Source organism: Mesoplodon mirus, assembly GCF_964341445.2.
Source record: "Mesoplodon mirus genome assembly, chromosome: 5".
Taxonomy (NCBI): domain Eukaryota; kingdom Metazoa; phylum Chordata; class Mammalia; order Artiodactyla; family Ziphiidae; genus Mesoplodon; species Mesoplodon mirus.
The window spans coordinates 45,537,510-45,557,567 of record NC_138980.1 but is presented as its reverse complement, the minus strand read 5'-3'; the positions used below and the strand labels follow the sequence as shown (position 1 = coordinate 45,557,567).

At 45.3% G+C, this 20,058-nt stretch overlaps 1 protein-coding gene across 5 annotated transcripts; it reads right to left on the bottom strand.

Moving 5' to 3' along the window:
* Positions 1–352: 352 nt before the first annotated feature.
* On the bottom strand, positions 353–19,861 carry SMIM7 (small integral membrane protein 7; the record flags this gene model as incomplete). Of its 5 annotated transcripts, XR_014294131.1 has the most annotated exons (7): positions 19,771–19,826; positions 19,253–19,689; positions 19,101–19,153; positions 15,684–15,774; positions 10,942–11,076; positions 6,560–6,856; positions 353–5,499 (listed from the first exon to the last, which is right to left on the bottom strand). XR_014294131.1 is itself a non-coding variant. In XM_082621854.1 (5 exons), the coding sequence occupies exons 1-5, from the start codon at positions 19,794–19,796 to the stop codon at positions 11,061–11,063; spliced, it is 228 nt and encodes a 75-aa protein (XP_082477980.1). In that variant the 5' UTR covers positions 19,797–19,857. The 5 variants fall into 5 exon arrangements, 3 of the variants coding, with proteins under 3 accessions (XP_082477980.1, XP_082477979.1, XP_082477981.1); XR_014294132.1 differs by lacking the exon at positions 6,560–6,856; XM_082621854.1 differs by lacking the exons at positions 353–5,499; positions 6,560–6,856 and having other exon boundaries at positions 10,013–11,076; positions 19,648–19,689; positions 19,771–19,857.
* Positions 19,862–20,058: the final 197 nt, after the last annotated feature.

The following is a 20,058-nucleotide window of genomic DNA, read 5'->3' as shown; positions in this document are numbered from 1 at the left end:
TCATAAAAATGTTCTGGAATTAGACTGTAGTGATGGTTGCCTCTGTAAATACACCAAAACCCACTGAATCATCCAATTTCAATAGGTGACCTGTATGTGAATTATATCTCAATCAAACTGTTAAAAACAAGAGGAGGCAGTAGCCTGGCAGTGTCCATCTGCCTTCGCAGTCCTGAGAGCACCAAGCTGCCATGTCAGAATCTGGTGACCATGCTGGAGGGGCACGTGGCAAGAGGGAGTGGCCTGGGGCCTCCATGGAGAATAAGGAACCAGGAGACACAGAAGGCTATGCCCCACATGTCTAACCCCATCAGCTGGGCCACCCGGGCTGAGATGCCAAGATACATGAGTTGAGAAGCCTCCTTGGAGCTCAGAGACAGCCTCACCAGGCTGGTCCAATTTCCTGCCCACTGAACTGTAACTAAATATAGATGTTTTAAGCCACTTAGTATTGGGGTCACTTGTTACACAGCCCTAGCTGACACACAGTTGCTACTGTAATCCTCAAATGACATACGAGGAGGAGCCTGAGGCTGAAGAATGAGGAGACTTGCCCACAGCCACTTAGCCTACAACAATGCAGCTGGGATTCCAGGCTGGATCTCTCTTGATTCCAAACCTTGCTCTCTGGTCTTTACCACTACTCAGCTCTGGCACCCCTGCTGCCTCATGTTTGTCGTTTGCCATGTGTCTCCTGTGTTCCCTCCTCCGCCCCAATCTTCTTGCCTGCTGACCATTTCTCTCTCTCATCTGCTGAACGCACACATCCAGGCAGCTCTTTTTTTTTTTTAAGCTTTAATTATCTTCTTTATTATGCTAACCTTTAGTACAGCGTAAAGGATAATCATATACAAAAACAATACAGTACACATAATTTTAACACACACACAAACACACACGAAGGAAATAAAAGATTAATCTTTTATTTCCACTTTTCTACTGTCATCTAGTCTTTTTCTAGGAGCTTTAGAAATGCTTGTATCAATCTCTTTTCAATTTATATTTAATTCTTCAGAAGACAGACCAGGTAACATACTTTGGAAATTATAAAATCAATTTTGTCTGTCTTTTTGGTTTGTAGTCATAAAATTATTCTTTTTGCTTTATTTCTTTTTAAAAAGAAGACCTCAAAAATCTTGCTAAGACTCACAGATATAGAGAACAAACTAATGGTTAGCAGTGGAGGGTGCGGGCAATATAGGGGTGAGGGAGTGGGTGGTACAAACTACTGGGTGTGAGACAGGCTACAAGGATAGCTAATAATTTTGTAAATGGAAGTAACCTTTAAAAATTGTATAAATTTTTTTTTAAATCTTGCTAAAATAGTGTGTAATCTATTTGAAGTGCTCAAATAACCTAATCACGATTGGAATGATCTAATCATTTGTTAGACTGGATCAGAAGCTATTCTTTTGTTTACTGCAGTTTTATGTTCTCTCAATTACTCTCATGAAGCAAAGAAACAGTCACTCTACTAATTCTTTAGTTAATTATTTTATTTTATTTTATTTTATTTTATTTTATTTGTCTACAGAAGTAAAATAAGAAGTTCAGTGAAGGAACTGCAGGATAAACGATAAATTTATCATAGCTTTTATCCGTGATTTGCCTTTTCTACTCCAGGTGGCTCTTTCTGACACAGGGTTTGAATGTCCTTGTCCCCTGCTCTAAAAAGTTAGTAGTCTCCTAGTTCATCTTGCCTAAGTCCTTGGCCTTTCGAGGTCCTCTTGTCACACACCACACATGTCACACACTGATACACGCCATACACATGCGTTGCCCATGTTCCTGCTCAGCCTTATTTCTCACCATCCCTAAGTGGGTTTTCTCCACTTCTGTCTGTCACACTGGTCACCTAATTCTCCAACTGGGTGACTTGGATCCTCAGAGGACCTGGCCAAAGTCATGTGGCTGGATTGGGGGCAGGATGATGACTATGGTCCAGAGCTTGGGGTTCCCAGACTCACAGGGAAACACATGAACCAAATCAGGTAAAGCCATTTCCCTAAAGAGCAGACGAAGGCCAAGGGGTTGATGTTGAAAACCAAATGAGGAGACTGTGATGAGGGTGGAGCAGATGGAAGCAGACGGAAGCCACGATGAAAGACCCCAAACCCCAAAGAAGGCCAATGGACTTCTCAGAAACACACACACAAACACACATGCACAAGATCAAGCCATTTATCAATATTCCTTCTGGCCTTTCCTGAACCTTCCATGTGCTCTCCAGGGTCACTGAGGCCCACAGACTCCCAAGTGAGAGTACAATTTTGATGCAAAGTGGTCAAACATGGGAACCACCCATCCCCCATCCAGGCAACTAGAGTTTACTTGTCTTAAAGCAGAACTGGATTATTGTATCAAATGGCTTGGACAAGATTATCTTATCTTAGTGCAGTTTCAGGAGGAGAGGTCAGGAGACATGAGCAAGCAGATTCTATTCAAAGGGTCTGACCCATGCAAGCCTATCCGATTCGAGAGCCCACTTACCCTGAGAACATCCTGAGCTCTGCCTACCTCCCAGGCTCAGGGAGGTGCAGAAAAGGGCAGAGGTTCTAGAAGCTCTATTTGCATCTTTTTCCTTTTTAACCTCAAAATGCAGTGTTGGTTTCCCTCAGGTTTCCTGGATGCTCAGATGTTTACTTCTTTGTGGTTTTTTTCTTTCCTGATTACACGAGTAGTAGATATTTGCAAAGTGTAGACAATTAGTCAAGTAGAGCAAAGTATGAAAAAAGATTGAAAAACCGCTCCCTGATGGAAATCTCTGCACTGGTCTACTTTTGTGTGTGTGTGAAATTTTCCATGAGAAGGTTAAAGACGAATAAAGGAAAAGAAACCACTCAGCCAGGCCTGTGTGTTTGCTTGGTTTTGCGTGTGGCAAATGCCAGTCATGTAGTTTGGAGATGGTGTTGTCTGCAAAGCCAAAAATATTTACTGTCTGGCAGAATAACACCCCCTGCCCCAGCCCCCAAAGATAGCCCCGTCCTAATCCTCAGAAACTGTAAATAAATTGTGTTAGATGGCAAGGGAGAATTAAGGTTGCAGATGGAAGGAAGGTTGCTACTCTGCTGACCTTAAGATGGAGAGATGTTCCTGAATTATCCTGGTGGGCCCAGTGTAACCACAGGGGTCTTAAGTGGGCAAGAGGGAAGGAGAAGTGTCAGAATCAGAGAGATTGCATCATGAGAGAGAGTGGACCAGCCATTGTTGGCTTGGACAACGGAGCTGAGGGACCACAAACCAAGGATGCGGGCAGCCTCTAAAAGCTGGAAAAGGCAGGGATATGGATTCTCCCCTACAGCCTCTAGAAGGAACCAGCTCTGCCAACACCTTGATTTTAGCCCATTGAGACCCGTTTTGGACTTCTGACCTCCAGAACTGTAAGATAATAAATGTATTGTTTTAAGCCATGAAGTCTAAGGCCATTTGTCACAGCAGCCACAGGGAAACTCATACAGGCCCCTGACTAAAAAAGCTTACCACCCTCTCTTTCAGATGCAGAGCTGCCCAATTAGAGCTTTCTGCCATGAAATACATGTGAAATGTAGCTACTTGTGACTGGGGGACTGGGTTTTTCATTTTAATTCATTGAGATGGAAACTGAAATAGCCACAGGTGGCTAGTGGCTACTGAACCGATAGCAGAGGCCCTTGCTACTCAAGAGTGTGGTCCAGAGACCAGCTACACAGGCTTCCCCTGGGAGCTGGTTAGAAACACAGAATCACAGCCTGAGCCCCCAGCCTGCTAAGTTGAATCCACACTTCGCCACGAGCCCCAGGGGATTCATGGGGACATCAGAGTCTGAGACACTGTGGTGAAAGCCACCATTCACTTCCACGCAAATAACTGACCATGAACAACAGGAGGCAAGGCCCATTCTTAGCAGTTCTCAGGGTCGGATTTCCTAGACCACATGGAGTTTTTTGTTTTTTTAATTTTTAATGCTTCAGAGCATACTATTATCCAAGTAGATAAACTAACAGCTATTGAATATCTACTACAGCCCAGACCTTTGACCATCTATTATGGACTGAACTGTGCCCTCCTCCAAATTCATATGTTGAAGCTGCAACTCCCAATTCAACTGTATGTGGAGACAGAACCTTTAAAGAGGTAACTAAGGTTAAATGAGGTCATAAGGGTGGGCTCCTAATCCAATATGGCTGGTGTCCTTATAAGAAGAGAGACCCCTGGGCTTCCCTGGTGGCACAGTGGTTGAGAATCTGCCTGCCAATGCAGGGGACACGGGTTCAATCCCTGGTCCAGGAACATCCCACATGCCGTGGAACAACTAAGCCTGTGTGCCACAACTACTGAGCCTGCACTCTAGAGCCCACGAGCCACAACTACTGAGCCCGCGTGCCACAACTACTGAAGCCCGCATGCCTAGAGCCTGTGGTCCACAACAAGAGAAGCCACCACAATGACAAGCCTGTGCACCACAACGAAGAGTAGCTGTCACTCAACTAGAAAAAGCCCGTGCGCAGCAACGAAGACCCAACGTAGCCAAAAATAAATAAATAAAACAAAATTTTAAAAATTAAAAAAAAAAAAAAAAGGAAAGCGATCCCAGGGATGCACACAGAGGAAAGGCCATGTGAGGACACAGCAAGAAGGTGGTAATCTGCAAGCTGAGGAAAGAGGCCTCACCAGGAACCAACCCTACTGACACCGATTTTGGACTTGTAGCCTCCAGAAACCATGAGAAAAGAAATGTCTTTTGTTTTCACCCAGCCTGTGACATTTTGTTACGGCAGCCCGAGCAGACTAAAACACCATCTAATTTAAGCCTCACAAAACCCTGTTGAGAGTGTCTTTTAATAAATGTACTGACCCTGATGAAAAGACCACCACTTTTTGAGTGCCTGCCCCACATCAGGCAGGTTACACACACATGTCAAGGCTGTCTCTGTATCATAGACAAGGATATGGAGGCACAAACAAGCCAAGATGCTGCCCCATGTCACACTGTAAGTGAGAGAGCCCAGGTCTGAGCCAGACCTCCATCTTGCCTTCCGCCACAACCTTCTTTTCCACTTTTTTCCGATTCACATAATAAACTCTAATTAGATGCACCCAAGCTTTACTCCCCCTAAAATAACTTCTACAAACTCCCCAAGCAGTCTCTCTCTCTCTCTATGTATGTGTGTGTATATATATATATACATACATATATATACATACATACATACATACACACACACACACACACACACACACACATATATATATATATTCTTGTGGCCCATATTTACCACTAACAGCCACAGTAATACAAAATAAACACAGATGAATATGATCCACCCATAAGATGTCTTTTTTTTTTAAATTGTCTAGTCCAGGGGTTGGCAATCTTTCCATGAAAAGTCAGCCAGTCAATATGTTCACAGTTTTGTGGGTGAGATGGTCTCTGTCCCAAGGACTCAAGTCTGTTCTTGCAGCTTGAAAGCAGCCACTGACGATACACAAACAAATGGGTGTGACAGAGTTCCTATAAAACTGTATAGACAAAGAAACGTGAATTTCCTTCCATTTTCATCTTGATTTGTTTTTCAACCATTTAAAAACATACCATTCTGCCTTCCGGGCCATGAAGAGACACGTGGTGGGCAGTAAAAAGACAGGCGGGGAGCCAGATGTGGGCAGCAGCTTGCTAACCCCTGGTCTAATCCAAAACTACCCAACTGGCCAAAAAGAAAGCCACAGGGCCAGATGATGATGAGCCCTTGCCGTTTTCTTACTGAAAAATGTGGACTTTGAATTTCCAATTTGCTACAGATCCCTTTGCCCAATTTCTTATCCAGGAACACCTGTTATTACCAAACTAATTTCTAGGAACTCTCAAGTGCCAGAAAGGGCCTTGAAGGGGATAAAGTGCCTTCCTCTGCATAATGAAAATCAAGGGAATGGTGAAAACAAACCCCCAAGTAGAATTTACATCTTTTTTTTTTTAATAGCATGCCTTTTTTTTTTTTTTGCGGTACGTGGGCCTCTCACTGTCGTGGCCTCTCCCGTTGCGGAGCACAGGCTCCGGACGCGCAGGCTCAGCGGCCACGGATCACGGGCCCAGCCGCTCGGCGGCATGTGGGATCCTCCCGGACCGGGGCACGAACCTGCGTCCCCTGCATCGGCAGGCGGACTCTCAACCACTGCGCCACCAGGGAAGCCCAATAGCATGCCTTTTGCTTTATACACAAACAGCACTCGTCTTTTATCAATGCGGGAAAACATCAGGTTTTCCTGATGGTTTGTCAAGTATTTCATCATCTCAAATTTGGTTAAAAAGGAGATAATAAAAATGGTTGACACGAAAAGGAAATGCCTCGTTGACTTTTCTAATCTAACCACTTCAAAGGAGAGCCAATCTCATTATCACATCTCTCCCTGCTACTTAAGAGGAATCCCAGGGAGCCTGGAGAGATTTCTCCCTTAACTATCCAAAGAAGTAAAATTGGGTTTGCTCTTAACCACATCACTTGAAAATGGCCAGCTCCATTTTCAGCAAGTTTGTACATGTCTTTATTAAAATACAGACCACAAGGCATGCAGACTATTTCACCTGAGTGGCTTCGGGAGGGAGGGGCACCTTGAGACTCTCCATCATCCCTTCGCTCAGGGGTCGACGAATTTGTTCTGTAAATGGGCCAGACTGCCAGTACTTTCAGCTATGTGGGCCGGTCTCTGTCGCGACTCTTACCACGGTAGCAGGAAAGCAGCCAAAGCAACCATACAGAGCACATACCCAAAGGGGTGTGGCTGGGTACCAATAAAACAAGCAGTGGGCCAGACTTGGCTGGCAGGCCATAGTTTCTGAGTTCTGCTCTAGAGCATCTGGAACTGAAGTGCAACGAGAAACCTAGAGAAAGGAGACGGGGTTCACTCCTCAACATGGCAAGTGTGGACTAAGCAAAAGGGGATATATCCAATATGAACCCCAAAGTTTGCATCCAGGGCTTGTGCTGCAAATTTCTACCTTCTTTTTGTTCTCCACGTGCGGCTTCTCACCTTGGCAGCAACTCTATGTAACACTCTCCAGGATGAGCAATAGTGGGCATTTATTACTTAGATGGTGGTTAAGATCCTTAACTACCAAGGCCAAGGTGGAAAGCCAGCTGGTGTGATGTCAACTGCTGTTGCTTACATAAAGAAACAGTTATCTGGGTGGAGCTGAAAACCTCATCCTTACAGATTAAGCAAAATTAATCTGCTTAAGTGGCCGGGACATCCTCCCAGTCAGAGATGATAGGGACTTAGAACCAAGGTCTTTGAGATGTATGTACGTATGTATGTATGTATGCATAAACATACATGTATAGGAACGAATGAACATTAAGTAAATAAAGACAAAGAAGTAAGTTGTCAAAGATGTGTTTTTGGGGGCGGAGGGTTCTTAGCCTAAAGCTGTCAACATGGATTTCTCTTTTTTTTTTTAAATGCAAGTTTCTTTAATAAGTTTAGTCATTTTACCATCCTTTTTTTTAAGATGGACTGTTTTTTTATATCAGTTTTTTCGAAATATAATTTACAATGTTGTGTTAGTTTCAAGTGTACCACAAAGTGATTCAGTAATACATAAATACATACTATATATAGATTTTTCAGATTCCTTTCCATTATAGGTTATTACAAGATATTGCATATGGCTCTCTTTTTTAAAGTGACCCCAAAAAGCCATTAGGGATGATACACTGAGATGTTCACTGCTGTGTTATTTATAATAGACAAACACTAGAGACAACTCAAGTCTCCATCAGCTGGGGACTAGTTAAAATAATTATGGTATGTCCTTACAATGGCTTATTTGCAATTATTAAGAATGGTAAAAATACAGAAATGTGCTCATATTATCAGGTGAGAAAAGCAGGCCAGAAGAACAAAGATACCATCTGGATAGAGAAAAGGTATCTACCATACCCAGTGCACATGCATAGAGAAAGAGCCAGAGGAATGTGTACCCAGAGTGATGCTCTCTGGGGAAAAGTGATTACGGCTGATTTTTTCCCTTACAGCAAAGCTGGACTTCATAATTTTTCTACAATGAACATGCATTGGTAGTAAGAAACTTTAAAACAAAATAAAACAAACAAAAGCCACTAAAGCTACAGTGGTAGTACATGACGATGTAGCCTTCCCGGGTACTCTGGGAAGTACCAGTGAGGGAAGCCAGCAAAGGTCACAACAATGGTGACCGCAGTGGCATTTATAACAGTGGATAAAGTACAAGTTCAAAGTACATATGAGAGGGCCAAGGTTCAAAAGAGATTTATTGATGCTGCACGATAGTTAAAAATGAGACCCATGAAGCCTCTCTGGCAGCCCAGAAAATATGAAGGAAATGATGTCAAAATGAAAACAGCAGAGACTCACAGACATGGAAAAAAAAATTATGGTTACCAAAGGGGAAAAGAATAAATTAAGAGTTTGGGATTAACAGATACACACTACTATACATAAAACAGATAAACAACAAGGATCTACTGTATAGCACAGGGAACTACATTCAACACCTTGTAATAACCTATAATGGAAAAGAATAGGAAAAAGAATATATACATATATATATATATATATATATATATACACATATGTATAACAGAATCACTTTGCTGTACACCTGAAACATTGTAAATCAACTATATTTTAACTTAAACAAAACAAAACAAAACAGCAGAACCCAAATTGCCTTACCACTGTTGGAACTATGTCGAATATACCAATATGTATAAGAAAAATGCTAGAAAAGGAATGGGAAGACAGGAAAAGGTTTTCCATGGTGGAAATTGTTTCCAATTTTTTTAAATGATGTGATTGCTCCTTTAACAGTCTGTGTGTGGACTGCCTGAATGAATGTAGGCAAGAAGAGAGACAATTCAGGCAGTGAGGACACCCATAGGTACTGAGTGCTTACTGGGCACCAACCAGTCAAGCACCTGGCTCACCTTCAAGTTCACTGAACCTTTTAATAACACCAGTAGGTTTGACTTTCAGGCCCATTTTAAAGATGTGGAAACTGAGGCTTAGAGAGGAGAAATAACCAGCCAAGGCCCCATGAGCAAGAAGCAGAGATGGGATTTGAACCCACATCTAACTGACCCAGAACATGAGCACTTACAAGCTGTGGGACCCTCCGCACTCAAAATTCAAACTTGGGTAACCTTTGGTGCCAGCGTGGGTTCTTGAAAAGCCTCCTAAAGATACACACCCATGAGTTGCCACTTTAAAAATGTACAACAGCCTTTGATGTGCATCCCCCACAGCTCCACTGCTTATAAGAAATGAACAATGAGAAAATAGTTCTCCGGCGAAAAATATAACTATTGAAACAAAATCTCAATGACCGCATTCTCTTCTCCGAGCTCGATTCATCCCCACGACACACAAATGCCTCACCTCACTGAAACCTCAGCACCGGTCTGAATAAGGCAGGGAGGTTTCCTCACATCATTCACATGGCTTGAGGACTGACCAGCCAAGATCTTGGCACGTCCGTTCCTGCTGACAAGAACACCGGCCTGCGCGAAGCTCGATTCAGCAGCCCTGTTCCCTGCTACGTACAAACCACGGGGTGATACTCGGCCCAGATTTGACAAGGGAATAAATTACAGAAGCTATGAAGTAGAATGAATTAGCTGAGCAGCAGGACAAGTGGACTTGACCCTGGCCTAGCAAAATCCCACCATTATCACTAACTCGTTTGATTCTTCCAGGTGCAGCCCGTCAAAATCGTATTTGCCCAATTCCTGCCCAACATTTATTGAACAAAAACTGAAAAGGAGTATCTAACGTTGCCTCTTTTCTGACTTTTTGACAGCCTCCACAATAAATGAATCCTAGGTGTTTCCCACAGTGTAATTTGAAACAACTCAAATTGAAAGTCAACTTCTACAGCAGAAATTAACACAACATTTTAAATCAACTATATTCAATAATTTAAAAAAAAAACCAATGAAAGTATCAAAAATAAAAAAAATTTACAAAGGACTTCTTGGTTAAAAAATGTATAAACAAAAGGTCCTTTTTAGAAATGAGCTTTATTTTCAATAATCTTTAGTTCTAAGAGCCTGCATATTTATTTTTTCCTCCCACCAGGTTACCTGCAAGTTAGGATTTCAAAACCACAACAAACAAATCAAACACCTGTAGGATCCAGGCACTGACCACCCAAGTGTCATGTTGGCGATTAAACCAGGACTCCCTTTCAAAGAAGCTTCTATGCAAAATGCTGTATTTCCTCCAATGAGGCTTGTTTTTCAACCTTGAAATCATCCACTTGAAAAACAGACCCCAAAACCCAAGCTTTCAGAACTGGGTCCCAATATCACCACATAAATCACTCTCATTCTAAAAACTATACAATTAATGGCCCCAAAAGTTACTTTAATAGAGGGCTTCAAGGCAAGGCAAAGTTTCTCATAAAACCCCCATCCACCCTGCCAACTGCTCTGCACCTCTCTTCCCCAGGAACCCATGACACTTCACCCTTCAAGTCCTGGGGACAACCTCAGCAGCATGCAGTGGCCAAGCAGAGCCCATTGGGATGGGGAAGGAATTTGGACACAGACCCAACAACAATGAACTCGTTCACTCCTCACAAATGCAGTCCAATAAGAGGCTGCATCAAACTTAAAAGCCAACCTTTCTGCTTCAGATCCCTGGATACAAAAGATTTTTAAAAATCTGTATAATTTGAACCAAAAAAGGATGGTTATTAACAATAAACCAAGAAATACCCAGAAATGGGTTTCCAGTGAAAGTTTGGTAGAAGAGGGATTCTGATCTGATTAAACAATCTAGATACCACGGCCCCTCACATAAACACTCTTCAAACTCTTAAGTAGACAGCATTTCAAGGCAGAGATCAAAGTGAAAATATCTTTGAAAAGAAAACAGTGATGTGGCTGGGAAACTGTGTTCATCTTGGCGAACATTTTTTCCACCCACCACAAGCTTGGACTTTCTGGGAAGGTCACTGGTTTTCTGGTCAGAAACATTCTTGATGTCGTCAGGAATGGAGCAAGAGACACTCTGAGAAGGTGTGTTTCCGGTTCTATACCTGGAGCTCAGGAGCCAAAGAGCCTGGAAAAGTCAGAGGGCAGAAACATCCATGAGGATGGGAAGCAGTTGCCTTGAAAACACTTTCAGGAAATATTTTCTGGTGACTATCACTAAGATTATTTTACATCATTTTCTGATTTTGTAAGTAACTCTCTGTTACACAACAATGTGAACACACTTACCACTGCCAAACTGTACACTTAAAAAAAAAAGTAACTCTTGGGCCTCCCTGGTGGCGCAGTGGTTGAGAGTCCGCCTGCCGATGCAGGGGATACGGGTTCGTGCCCCGGTCTGGGAGGATCCCATATGCCGCGGAGCGGCTGGGCCCGTGAGCCATGGCCGCTGGGCCTGCGCGTCCGGAGCCTGTGCTCCGCAACGGGAGAGGCCACAACAGTGAGAGGCCCGCATACCGCAAAAAAAAAAAAAAAAAAAAAAAAAAAAAAAAAGTAACTCTTTTAAAAAGTATCTACTTGGTATGAATCTGTAACATTTTATTTTAGCCCATTCTCTATCACTGCAAGTCAATGGTGACTTTCATAAATAAAAAGACCTTTGAGTAAACAAATGATTATTACTCAGATTTTCGACTGTGAGGTGGGTCGGCACCCCTAACCCCCATGTTGTTCAAGGCTCAATTGTATATGGGAACTCTCTGGGTTACCCTTGCAACATTTCTATACATCTAAATTCTTTCCAAAATAAAGAGGTTATTTGAAAAAATAACAGATGGGGCAGGAACAACTGGGTCACCACATGCAAAAGAATGAAGTTGGATCCCTACCTCACACCATATATGAAAATTAACTCAAAGTGGATCACAGACCTACTATTAAAACTATAAAACTTTTAGAAGAAAACTTAGGTGTAAATCCTTATAATCTTGGGTTAGGCAATGACTTCTTAGCTATAACAAAAAGAACAAGCAACAAAAGAAAGAGATACATCGGACTTAATCAAAATTGTAGAATTTTGCACTTCAAATGACACCATCAAAAAACTGAAAAGATGGGCTTCCCTGGTGGCGCAGTGGTTGAGGGTCCGCCGGCCGATGCAGGGGACATGGGTTCGTGCCCCGGTCCGGGAGGATCCCGCATGCCGCGGAGAGGCTGGGCCCGTGAGCCATGGCTGCTGAGCCTGCGCGTCCAGGGCCTATGCTCCCTGACGGGAGAGGCCACAGCGGTGAGAGGCCCGTGTACCGCAAAAAAAAAAAAAAAAACTGAAAAGACAATCCACCAAATAGGAGGAAATACTTGCAAATCATATATCTGATAAGGGACTGGTATCCAGAACATAAAAAGAACTACAATTCAGTAATAACCTAACTAAAAAATGGGCAAAGGATCTGAAGACATTTCACCAAAGAAGATATACAAATGGCCAATGAACACATGAAAGCTCAATGTCATTAACCATTGGGGAAATGCAAATCAAACTTCACATCCACTACGATGGCTATAATCAAAAAAACTGACAATAGCAAGTATTGGCAAGGATGTCGGGAAACTAGACCCCTCATACCCTGCTGATGGGAATGAAAATTGCTGCAGCTACTTTGGAAAATAGTCTGGCAGTTCCTCGAAAGGATAAATATAGTTACCATATGACCCAGCAATTCCACTCCTGGTTATATACCAGAGAACTGAAAACTTAAGTCTGCACAAAAACTTGTCCACAGGTGTTTATATCAGCATTATTCAAAATGGAAACACTGCAAATATCCATCAACTGATGAGCAGATAAACAAACTGTGGCATATCCATACAATGGACTATTATTCAGCCACAGAAAGGAATGAAATACTGATAAACATTACAATATGGAAGAGTCTAGAAGACATTATGCTGAATGAAGGAGGCCAGACACAAAAAGCCATATACTGTATGATTCCATCAACATGAAATACCCAGAATAGGCAAATCCATAGAGACAGAAAGGAGATCAATGGTTGCCCAAGGCTGGGGGAGGGAGGAATGGGAAGGAAATGCTTAATGGGTACTGGGTTTCCCTTTGAGGGGGATGAAAATATTCTAGAATTAGAGAGTAGTGATGGTTGCACAACCATATGAAAATACTACAAAATACTGAATTGTGAAGACTGACTTCCACTTTTTACTTATTAAAACCCTTTTCCATGGTTTGACACTCTCATTTTCTCCCTATCTTCTCCCCGCCCATACTTTTTTAATGAAGATTTCAATATACAGAAGAGTTATAACAGTTCAGCAAACACCCACATACACACCACCTGCAATTAATGCTTTGCTTTACTGTGTATCTATCCATTGATCCATCTACCTTATTTTTCAAGTTTCAAAGTCACAGATATCAGTGCCCTTGGTCTCTAAACGTTCAGACACCTTTCTCCCTGTATTTCAAGTTTTTCATGACTTTTTAAAATTTCCAATTGAGCTCAGCTCCAACAATACAGAAATTAGTACAGGGAATAGCAAACTATCCCTTGAGCCCACTAACTTCCTCAGCAGTCACAGCACGGTCACCTCCGTGGACAGTCTGGAGTAGATCCTTCCAACTCTCTCACTGGAAGTTATTTCCCTCACACACCCACTCAGCATTTATTCAATGTTTACTGCGTGCAAGTCACAACTGACACCAGAGTGTGCATACAGGTGACACCCGACCTTCTTTACTTTCAAACCATTCTCCTGTGTAGACAGAACCTTCAGGCACATTATCAATGATGGTGTTGTGTCAGTTGGTCGTATCGGTGTCCTTCGAGTTACCTGACTCTTCTCCTGTTCTTGGAGACTTAGATGATTTCCAGTTTTTGATATCCTGAAAAAGCCAGTCACTGCCTCCCTGACAGAGCCCTTTCTGGAGAAAAGCTTCCCTCACTCACGGCATGTGCTGAAAGAGCTGGCCTAGGTCAGGGAGCTGTAAAAAGCCACACAGTAAGTAGTTCAGGCTTTGTAAGCCTGTCAAAATGGTCCAACCTTGCCATTGTAGTGCAAAAGCAGTGACAGACATGGGCTCCATTCATGAAAACTTCATTCATGAAAATAGGCAGAGGGTAGATATGGCCCATGGGCTGTGGTTTGCTGACCCCCTGACCTAAGTGGCTGGAAGCAGGAACCCCCAATCCAAGTAGATCTGGGTGACACCTAGATACTCCCAGAAATCAAAATCAGGACACTGGGCTACTGGCTAAGCTAGCCTTGGGCTGAGCTGGGAGGTCACAAAGCCTGAGGCTACCATCCTTGTCACAGGCCAGCAGGTAGAGCAGTAAAAGTAGCTAGTCAGGTGAGAGAGGACGATGAAGCCAACGGACAGAAAAGAATAAAATGATGAAAACACACCGAGTTCTTCTCTGCCCCAGGACCTCTGCCAATGCTGCTTCTGGTGCTACTGTGCCTCTCTCCAGCTCTGCAAATGGCAGGCTTTCCTCTCGTTCTGTAGGTCTTGATTTGAATGGCATCTTCTCAGAGAACCTCTCCCTGACCCTCCTAAACTGGGAGCCCCCTTCCAATTCTCCACCTCACAACTGATTTTTCCCCCTATTTGCTTATTTGACATCCCTGTTATTCTGTGCATTCGCTGAAGGCAGGGACTATGGCTGTTTTGGTCTCAACTGTAATCCCAGAGCACAGCCCTCAAAAGACAGTTTTGAATAAATAAATGAATGAATGGATAGGTGGGAATCTAGAGAGACAAAGGCTGGAGGAGCCCCCCAACACTTCTACTTCCCGTGAGAGCTAGTTATACTTCGTACACTCTTCTGCAAACTCCTTGATCTCTTCATGAGCCCTCTCTGTACCTAGGCAGGCCTCATCTGAGCTCCCAAAAAGGGCCTCTCTGGGCATACATTACAGCCCTCATTCCGGGCTCTAAAATACTCTCCAGCAGCACAGAAACCCCTCCTCCCCTGATCTCCTAAGTCCTGGAATCGTACCCTCAAACAGCCACTGGGCTGGCACAAGGACTGCACAGCAACCCCAAATTCAGCATCTCAATGACTCAAGACAGCCAACTTTTCACTCTCTTCCTCTTTAGGGCAAGCACATGGAGATGGGCACAGCCTGGCCCAGAACCCCAGATTCTCCTTGTTTTTTTCCAAGTCTGTTTACTATGAGTCTCATAATTCACTAACAGCATGGTCCTGACACTGAAAGCAAAACCAATCCAGTTGGATTTTTTTAGCCTAATGAGAAAATAAAATAGGCATAAAAAACAGAAATAAAGCCTGAATACACTTCTGCTGGCTTCCAGCAGGCTGGGAGCAAGACCCGGCAGCACGCTGGCCTTTCAAGACGTATTTTCCACTTTGGCCAACGCCAAGTATAGGCCAAGCACAATCAACAGAGCTGGCGAGAGGTGATGGAGCCATGGGCTCAGGGGAAGGCATCTCTTGGCAGCCTCTGCTGAGGCACCAGGCACAGCCAGGACTTGAAGAACGCCATGTTCCAATCGAAGCTCCAGCCTGGACTGCAGTGACATAGTTTAATTCCTACAGACCCCAGTTACCTCTCTAGTGTGGAGAGTTCTTACTTTGAAAGCAGAAAGCATTACACAAAAGTGCAGACTGGGAGGACAAAAAACGACCATCAGAGGGTCATTCTGGAGAACGACCCTGAGGATAATGACAATGAAGGAGAGAGGCAGGCTGGACTTACACGATCATGCAGAACATCATGAAGACATTCCATAGGGCGATGAAGATTCGAAAATATCTGAGGCTCAGCAAGAACTCCCGGATGTTGTCACCTGGAAAGTCAGAAAGCATTTTCACAAGCAGTGCTAACATTTCTGTTGTCACGGCTGCAGTGTGCTTCTGCCTACCCCACACCCACTGCCCCCATGTTTCAATGGCAGCATGGCTTTTCATTTGGGCCGCCTCTGTTCCCCAGCCCTGAGCACTCAGGCTATAGCTGCCACTGACCAACCCCCTGAGAGAACCAAGCACTCAGCCTCTGATTGGCTCAGGGAAGGGCACGTGACCCCAGTCTGTCCAATGAGAGCCAGCCCTGGGACTTTTGCGCGAACTACCGGGAAAGAGGAACTTGCTTTCCGCCAGGCTAGCTGGACTGCAAAGATGTAAGCCCAGTCCTCTAAGGCAGGGTGCAAACCATGGCCTGTAGGCCAAAGCTGGCCTCTGCCACCTACTTCTGTATAGCCCATGAGTGAAGAATGTTTTTTATACTTTTTAATGGTTAAAAAAAACAACAAAGTATTTTGTGAGCCACAAAAATTAAATGAAACTCAAATTTCAACAGCCATAAAGTTTTATTAAAATACAGCTATGCCCACTCATTTACATATTATCCATGACTACTTTCAATTTACAGAGGTGAACTGTTGCACCAGAGACTCTATGGCCCACAAAGCCTAAACTATTTATGATCTGGCCTTCTACAGAAAATTGTGCCAAGCCCTGCTCTAGGGTCATCTTTGTCAACACAAGCCAGCCTGATAGTAAAACCAACCCAGGAGGAAAAGAGAGCTGGGGAGGGTCACAAGCTGGAGAGCCAGTTTAAGCCCTGAGTCCACATGTGCCCAAGGACCATTCTATCCTTTGACGTTTCAATTTGCTTTAACCACTTTGAGCTGGTTTTCAGTGTTTACAACTGAAAAAGCATACTAATTCAGGCAAGTAAAATGGGAGTTCTGCTTTGGTGACGACTAACTCTAGTCCCCTCTGATGCCAAGGAACAGAAACCACTCCAAGAAGAGGGAATTTGGTACATTAAGACTCCAGAGGGACTTCCCTGGTGGCACAGTGGTTAAGAATCCGCCTGCCAATGCAGGGGACACGGGTTCGTGCGCTGGTTGGGGAAGACCCCACATGCCGTGGAGCAACTGAGCCCGTGCGCCACAAATACTGAGGCTGCACTCTAGAGCCCGCGAACCACAACTACTGAGCCCACGCACCTAGAGCCCGTGTTCTGCAACAAGAGAAGCCACCACAATGAGAAGCCTGCACACTGCAACGAAGAGTACCCACCCCTGCTGCCCGTGTGCAGTAACGAAGACCCAACGTAGCCATAAATTAATTAATTTTTTAAAAAAGGGGCTTCCCTGGTGGCACAGTGGTTGAGAATCTGCCTGCCGATGCAGGGGACATGGGTTCGAGCCCTGGTCTGGGAAGATCCCACGTGCCGCGGAGCAACTAAGCCCGTGAGCCACAACTACTGAGCCTGCACGTCTGGAGCCTGTGCTCTGCAACGAGAGGCCACAATAGTGAGAGGCCTGCGCACCGCGATGAAGAGTGGCCCCCGCTTGCCGCAACTGGAGAAAGCCCAGAAGCCACTGCAATGAGAAGCTCCCACACTGCAACGAAGAAGAGTCCCGGCTTCCCGTAACTAGAGAAAGCCAGCGCACAGCAACGAAGACCCAACGCAGCCAAAAAAAACGTGGGCTGGAGTTTACTGACCTTCCACACAGGTGACCTGGGCCTACATATGCCCCAGTTTCCTCCTGTGTAAATGGGGATGATGGGGGACTGGGAAGATTGCAGCACAGTGCCTGATATATAGGACACTCTCAATAAATGAAGCCAGTGTGATATTAGGGGTCAGCCAGGCAGAGGATGGAGGGAGAGGAGCATGATCTACAGGGGCAACCGCCAACACAGAGTCCTAGTTTGAAGGAGCCTAGCAGGGAGCCCCCAATCAGAGGGAAGCCACCGTTCTGACTATCCTTGTCACCAATGCTCCCGCCACTTTCGAGCCCACATGGCCAATCTCCCACCTACCATAGCTCCAACTCAGATCTATAGATCACAGCCCCAGGGGCTGGAATAGTGCCTTCCACGTAGTGGGTAAGCAACATATACAGCTGCTGAACGAATGCATGAATGAACAGACGGACAGTCTAGTGATTGAGAGGACAACCTCTGAAGTCAGAAAAATCCAGGCTCAAATCCCAATGCTGTCGCTGATTTGCTGTGTGGCCACAAACAAGTTGAGCCACATCTCTGAGCCTGAGTTTCCTCATCTGTAAAATGGGAAAATGCTCCTTACCTTTTAGAAATGGAGGTGGAGTGAAACACCCATAGGAAGTACCTAACAAGGCAGCCACCACCCAGCAGGCCCCCAATAAAGGGGAACTGTCAGACTGCCTTCAGATTCGCTGCCCCTTTGGGTTCCAATTGTCCTCATACAATGCTCCATCATAGCACCCACCACCTTGGCCGCAATGCCACCTCCTCAGAGGGCCTTCCCTCCACACAACCCAGACAGAGCAGCAACCCCATTGCTATCCTCCCGACATCTTTTTCTTCAGTCTGTCCCTTGTTTAGGGACTGTTTGTCCCACACCATAGGAGTACAACCCAAAGGCAGGAATTACTTCTGTCTTGTTCCCTGCTGTGTCCCCAGCATCTAGCACAGTGGCTGATACATAATAAGTGTTCAATAAATATTTGGTGAACGAATGAATGAATGGATACAATAGTCACGTACAGGTCCCATTAGACTCCAAATAGTCATATGTGTCAATTTAGCAGGAAGTATACATTCTAGGGCCTCCAGGGGCCAGTCATGTGAAATGATACAAAGATGAGGGGGTGGGGGCTGGGATGAGGTAGAGGCCACAGGCCCGGCTTCAGTGGGGTCCTGCTTCTCAACTCCTATTCAACAGGTGTCAAAAGGTCGCTTGAACCCCAAGTTGTAGAATGTTCCAATTTTTCTTGAAAAATCATACATCTGAATCTTTATATGACATCTCCTGATTTATTTGAAAGCTAATCTAATTGAAAATTAAACAAACAGGTCTACAGCATTCTGGAAACAATAGGCTGTTCATTCACTCATTCATTCATTCATGCTGGAATGCTGAACTGCAAGGACACAGATGAGCCAAAACAAGCTGGAGCCTCTTCTCTGGAGCTTAAGGTCAAGTGTGAGAGCTAGATAGAGGTCTGGTAGGGGAAAGCAGTGGATGACAGAGGTGGGTAGAAGGAAACACACACACACACACACACACACACACACACACACACACACACCCCACCCCCCCCCCAAAGAAAACCGGTGAAAAAGAACTGTCCTCTCTGAAATGTACCAATTCCAGAGTACAGAAAGGAGGCCTTACCTGTGCTGGGCTCCCTCGACTCCTCCCCAAAGCCTTGCGTGTCCTTCTTTTTCCTACAAAGAGAAGCAGACAGCGACCACTTTCAATAGGACAAATAGACCACTTAGTCCCCGGGCCCTGATCCCCAGCTCAGAGGGGAGCTCTAGCCCTACCGTTGGCTTGCTGTGTGACCTCTTTTGAGCGGTTCAGTGATGTTCCCTGGGCCACCCCTTGCCCAGCCAATCACAGCCATGCCTGCAGCCACCGACGGGGTGGAGTGGTTCGAGGGAACCAGGTGCGGGGCTTCGGGTACAGATTAGGGCTAAGAGATTCTCGGGGGATGGGTCTGAGGCTCTCATGGGTGCGAGCAGAGGGATGCCGGGGGAACTGAGAGTCCGGAGTTCAAATCTCGGCGGCGCGGAGAGTCACAAAAGGATGGACGCGGTTGGAGGCGGAACTTGGGGCTGGGGCCTGGGGGCGGGGCCGGCGGCGTAGGGCGTGCTCACGCTCGCGAAGGCGGGGCTACGGGTCCCCCGGATGGAGCCACGGTCCAACGCGGCCTACTCACAGCTTAAAGTTGAGCACCGCCCCGGCGTTCATCAACAGCGTCCTGCAGAGGGAGAATGCGGTTACCTGGACCGCCCCCACCCTGTCGGGCCCTCAGGTCCCATCCTCTGGTCCCCATAATTACCCAAACAGCAGGATGTCCCCGATCATTGTTACTGCCGGAGCGTCCGTCAGAACAGGAAGCGGAAGCCTCGGGAAGGGAGGGGAGAGGAACACGAGCCGACCAATCTCGAAGCAGCTCTGGAGAGGGCTGGACCAATCAAAGACCAAGGCAGGCAGGGTCCCGCCTTCTGCAGGCCAAGCCCCCTAAAGAAAGAGCGAGCGCCGCTCCTTGCTAGGAAGGCCTGGGGAGGGTAACCAAGAAAGGGCGGGGCGTCACCCAAGGGGCGGGCCCATCTGGGGCAGGGTTGGG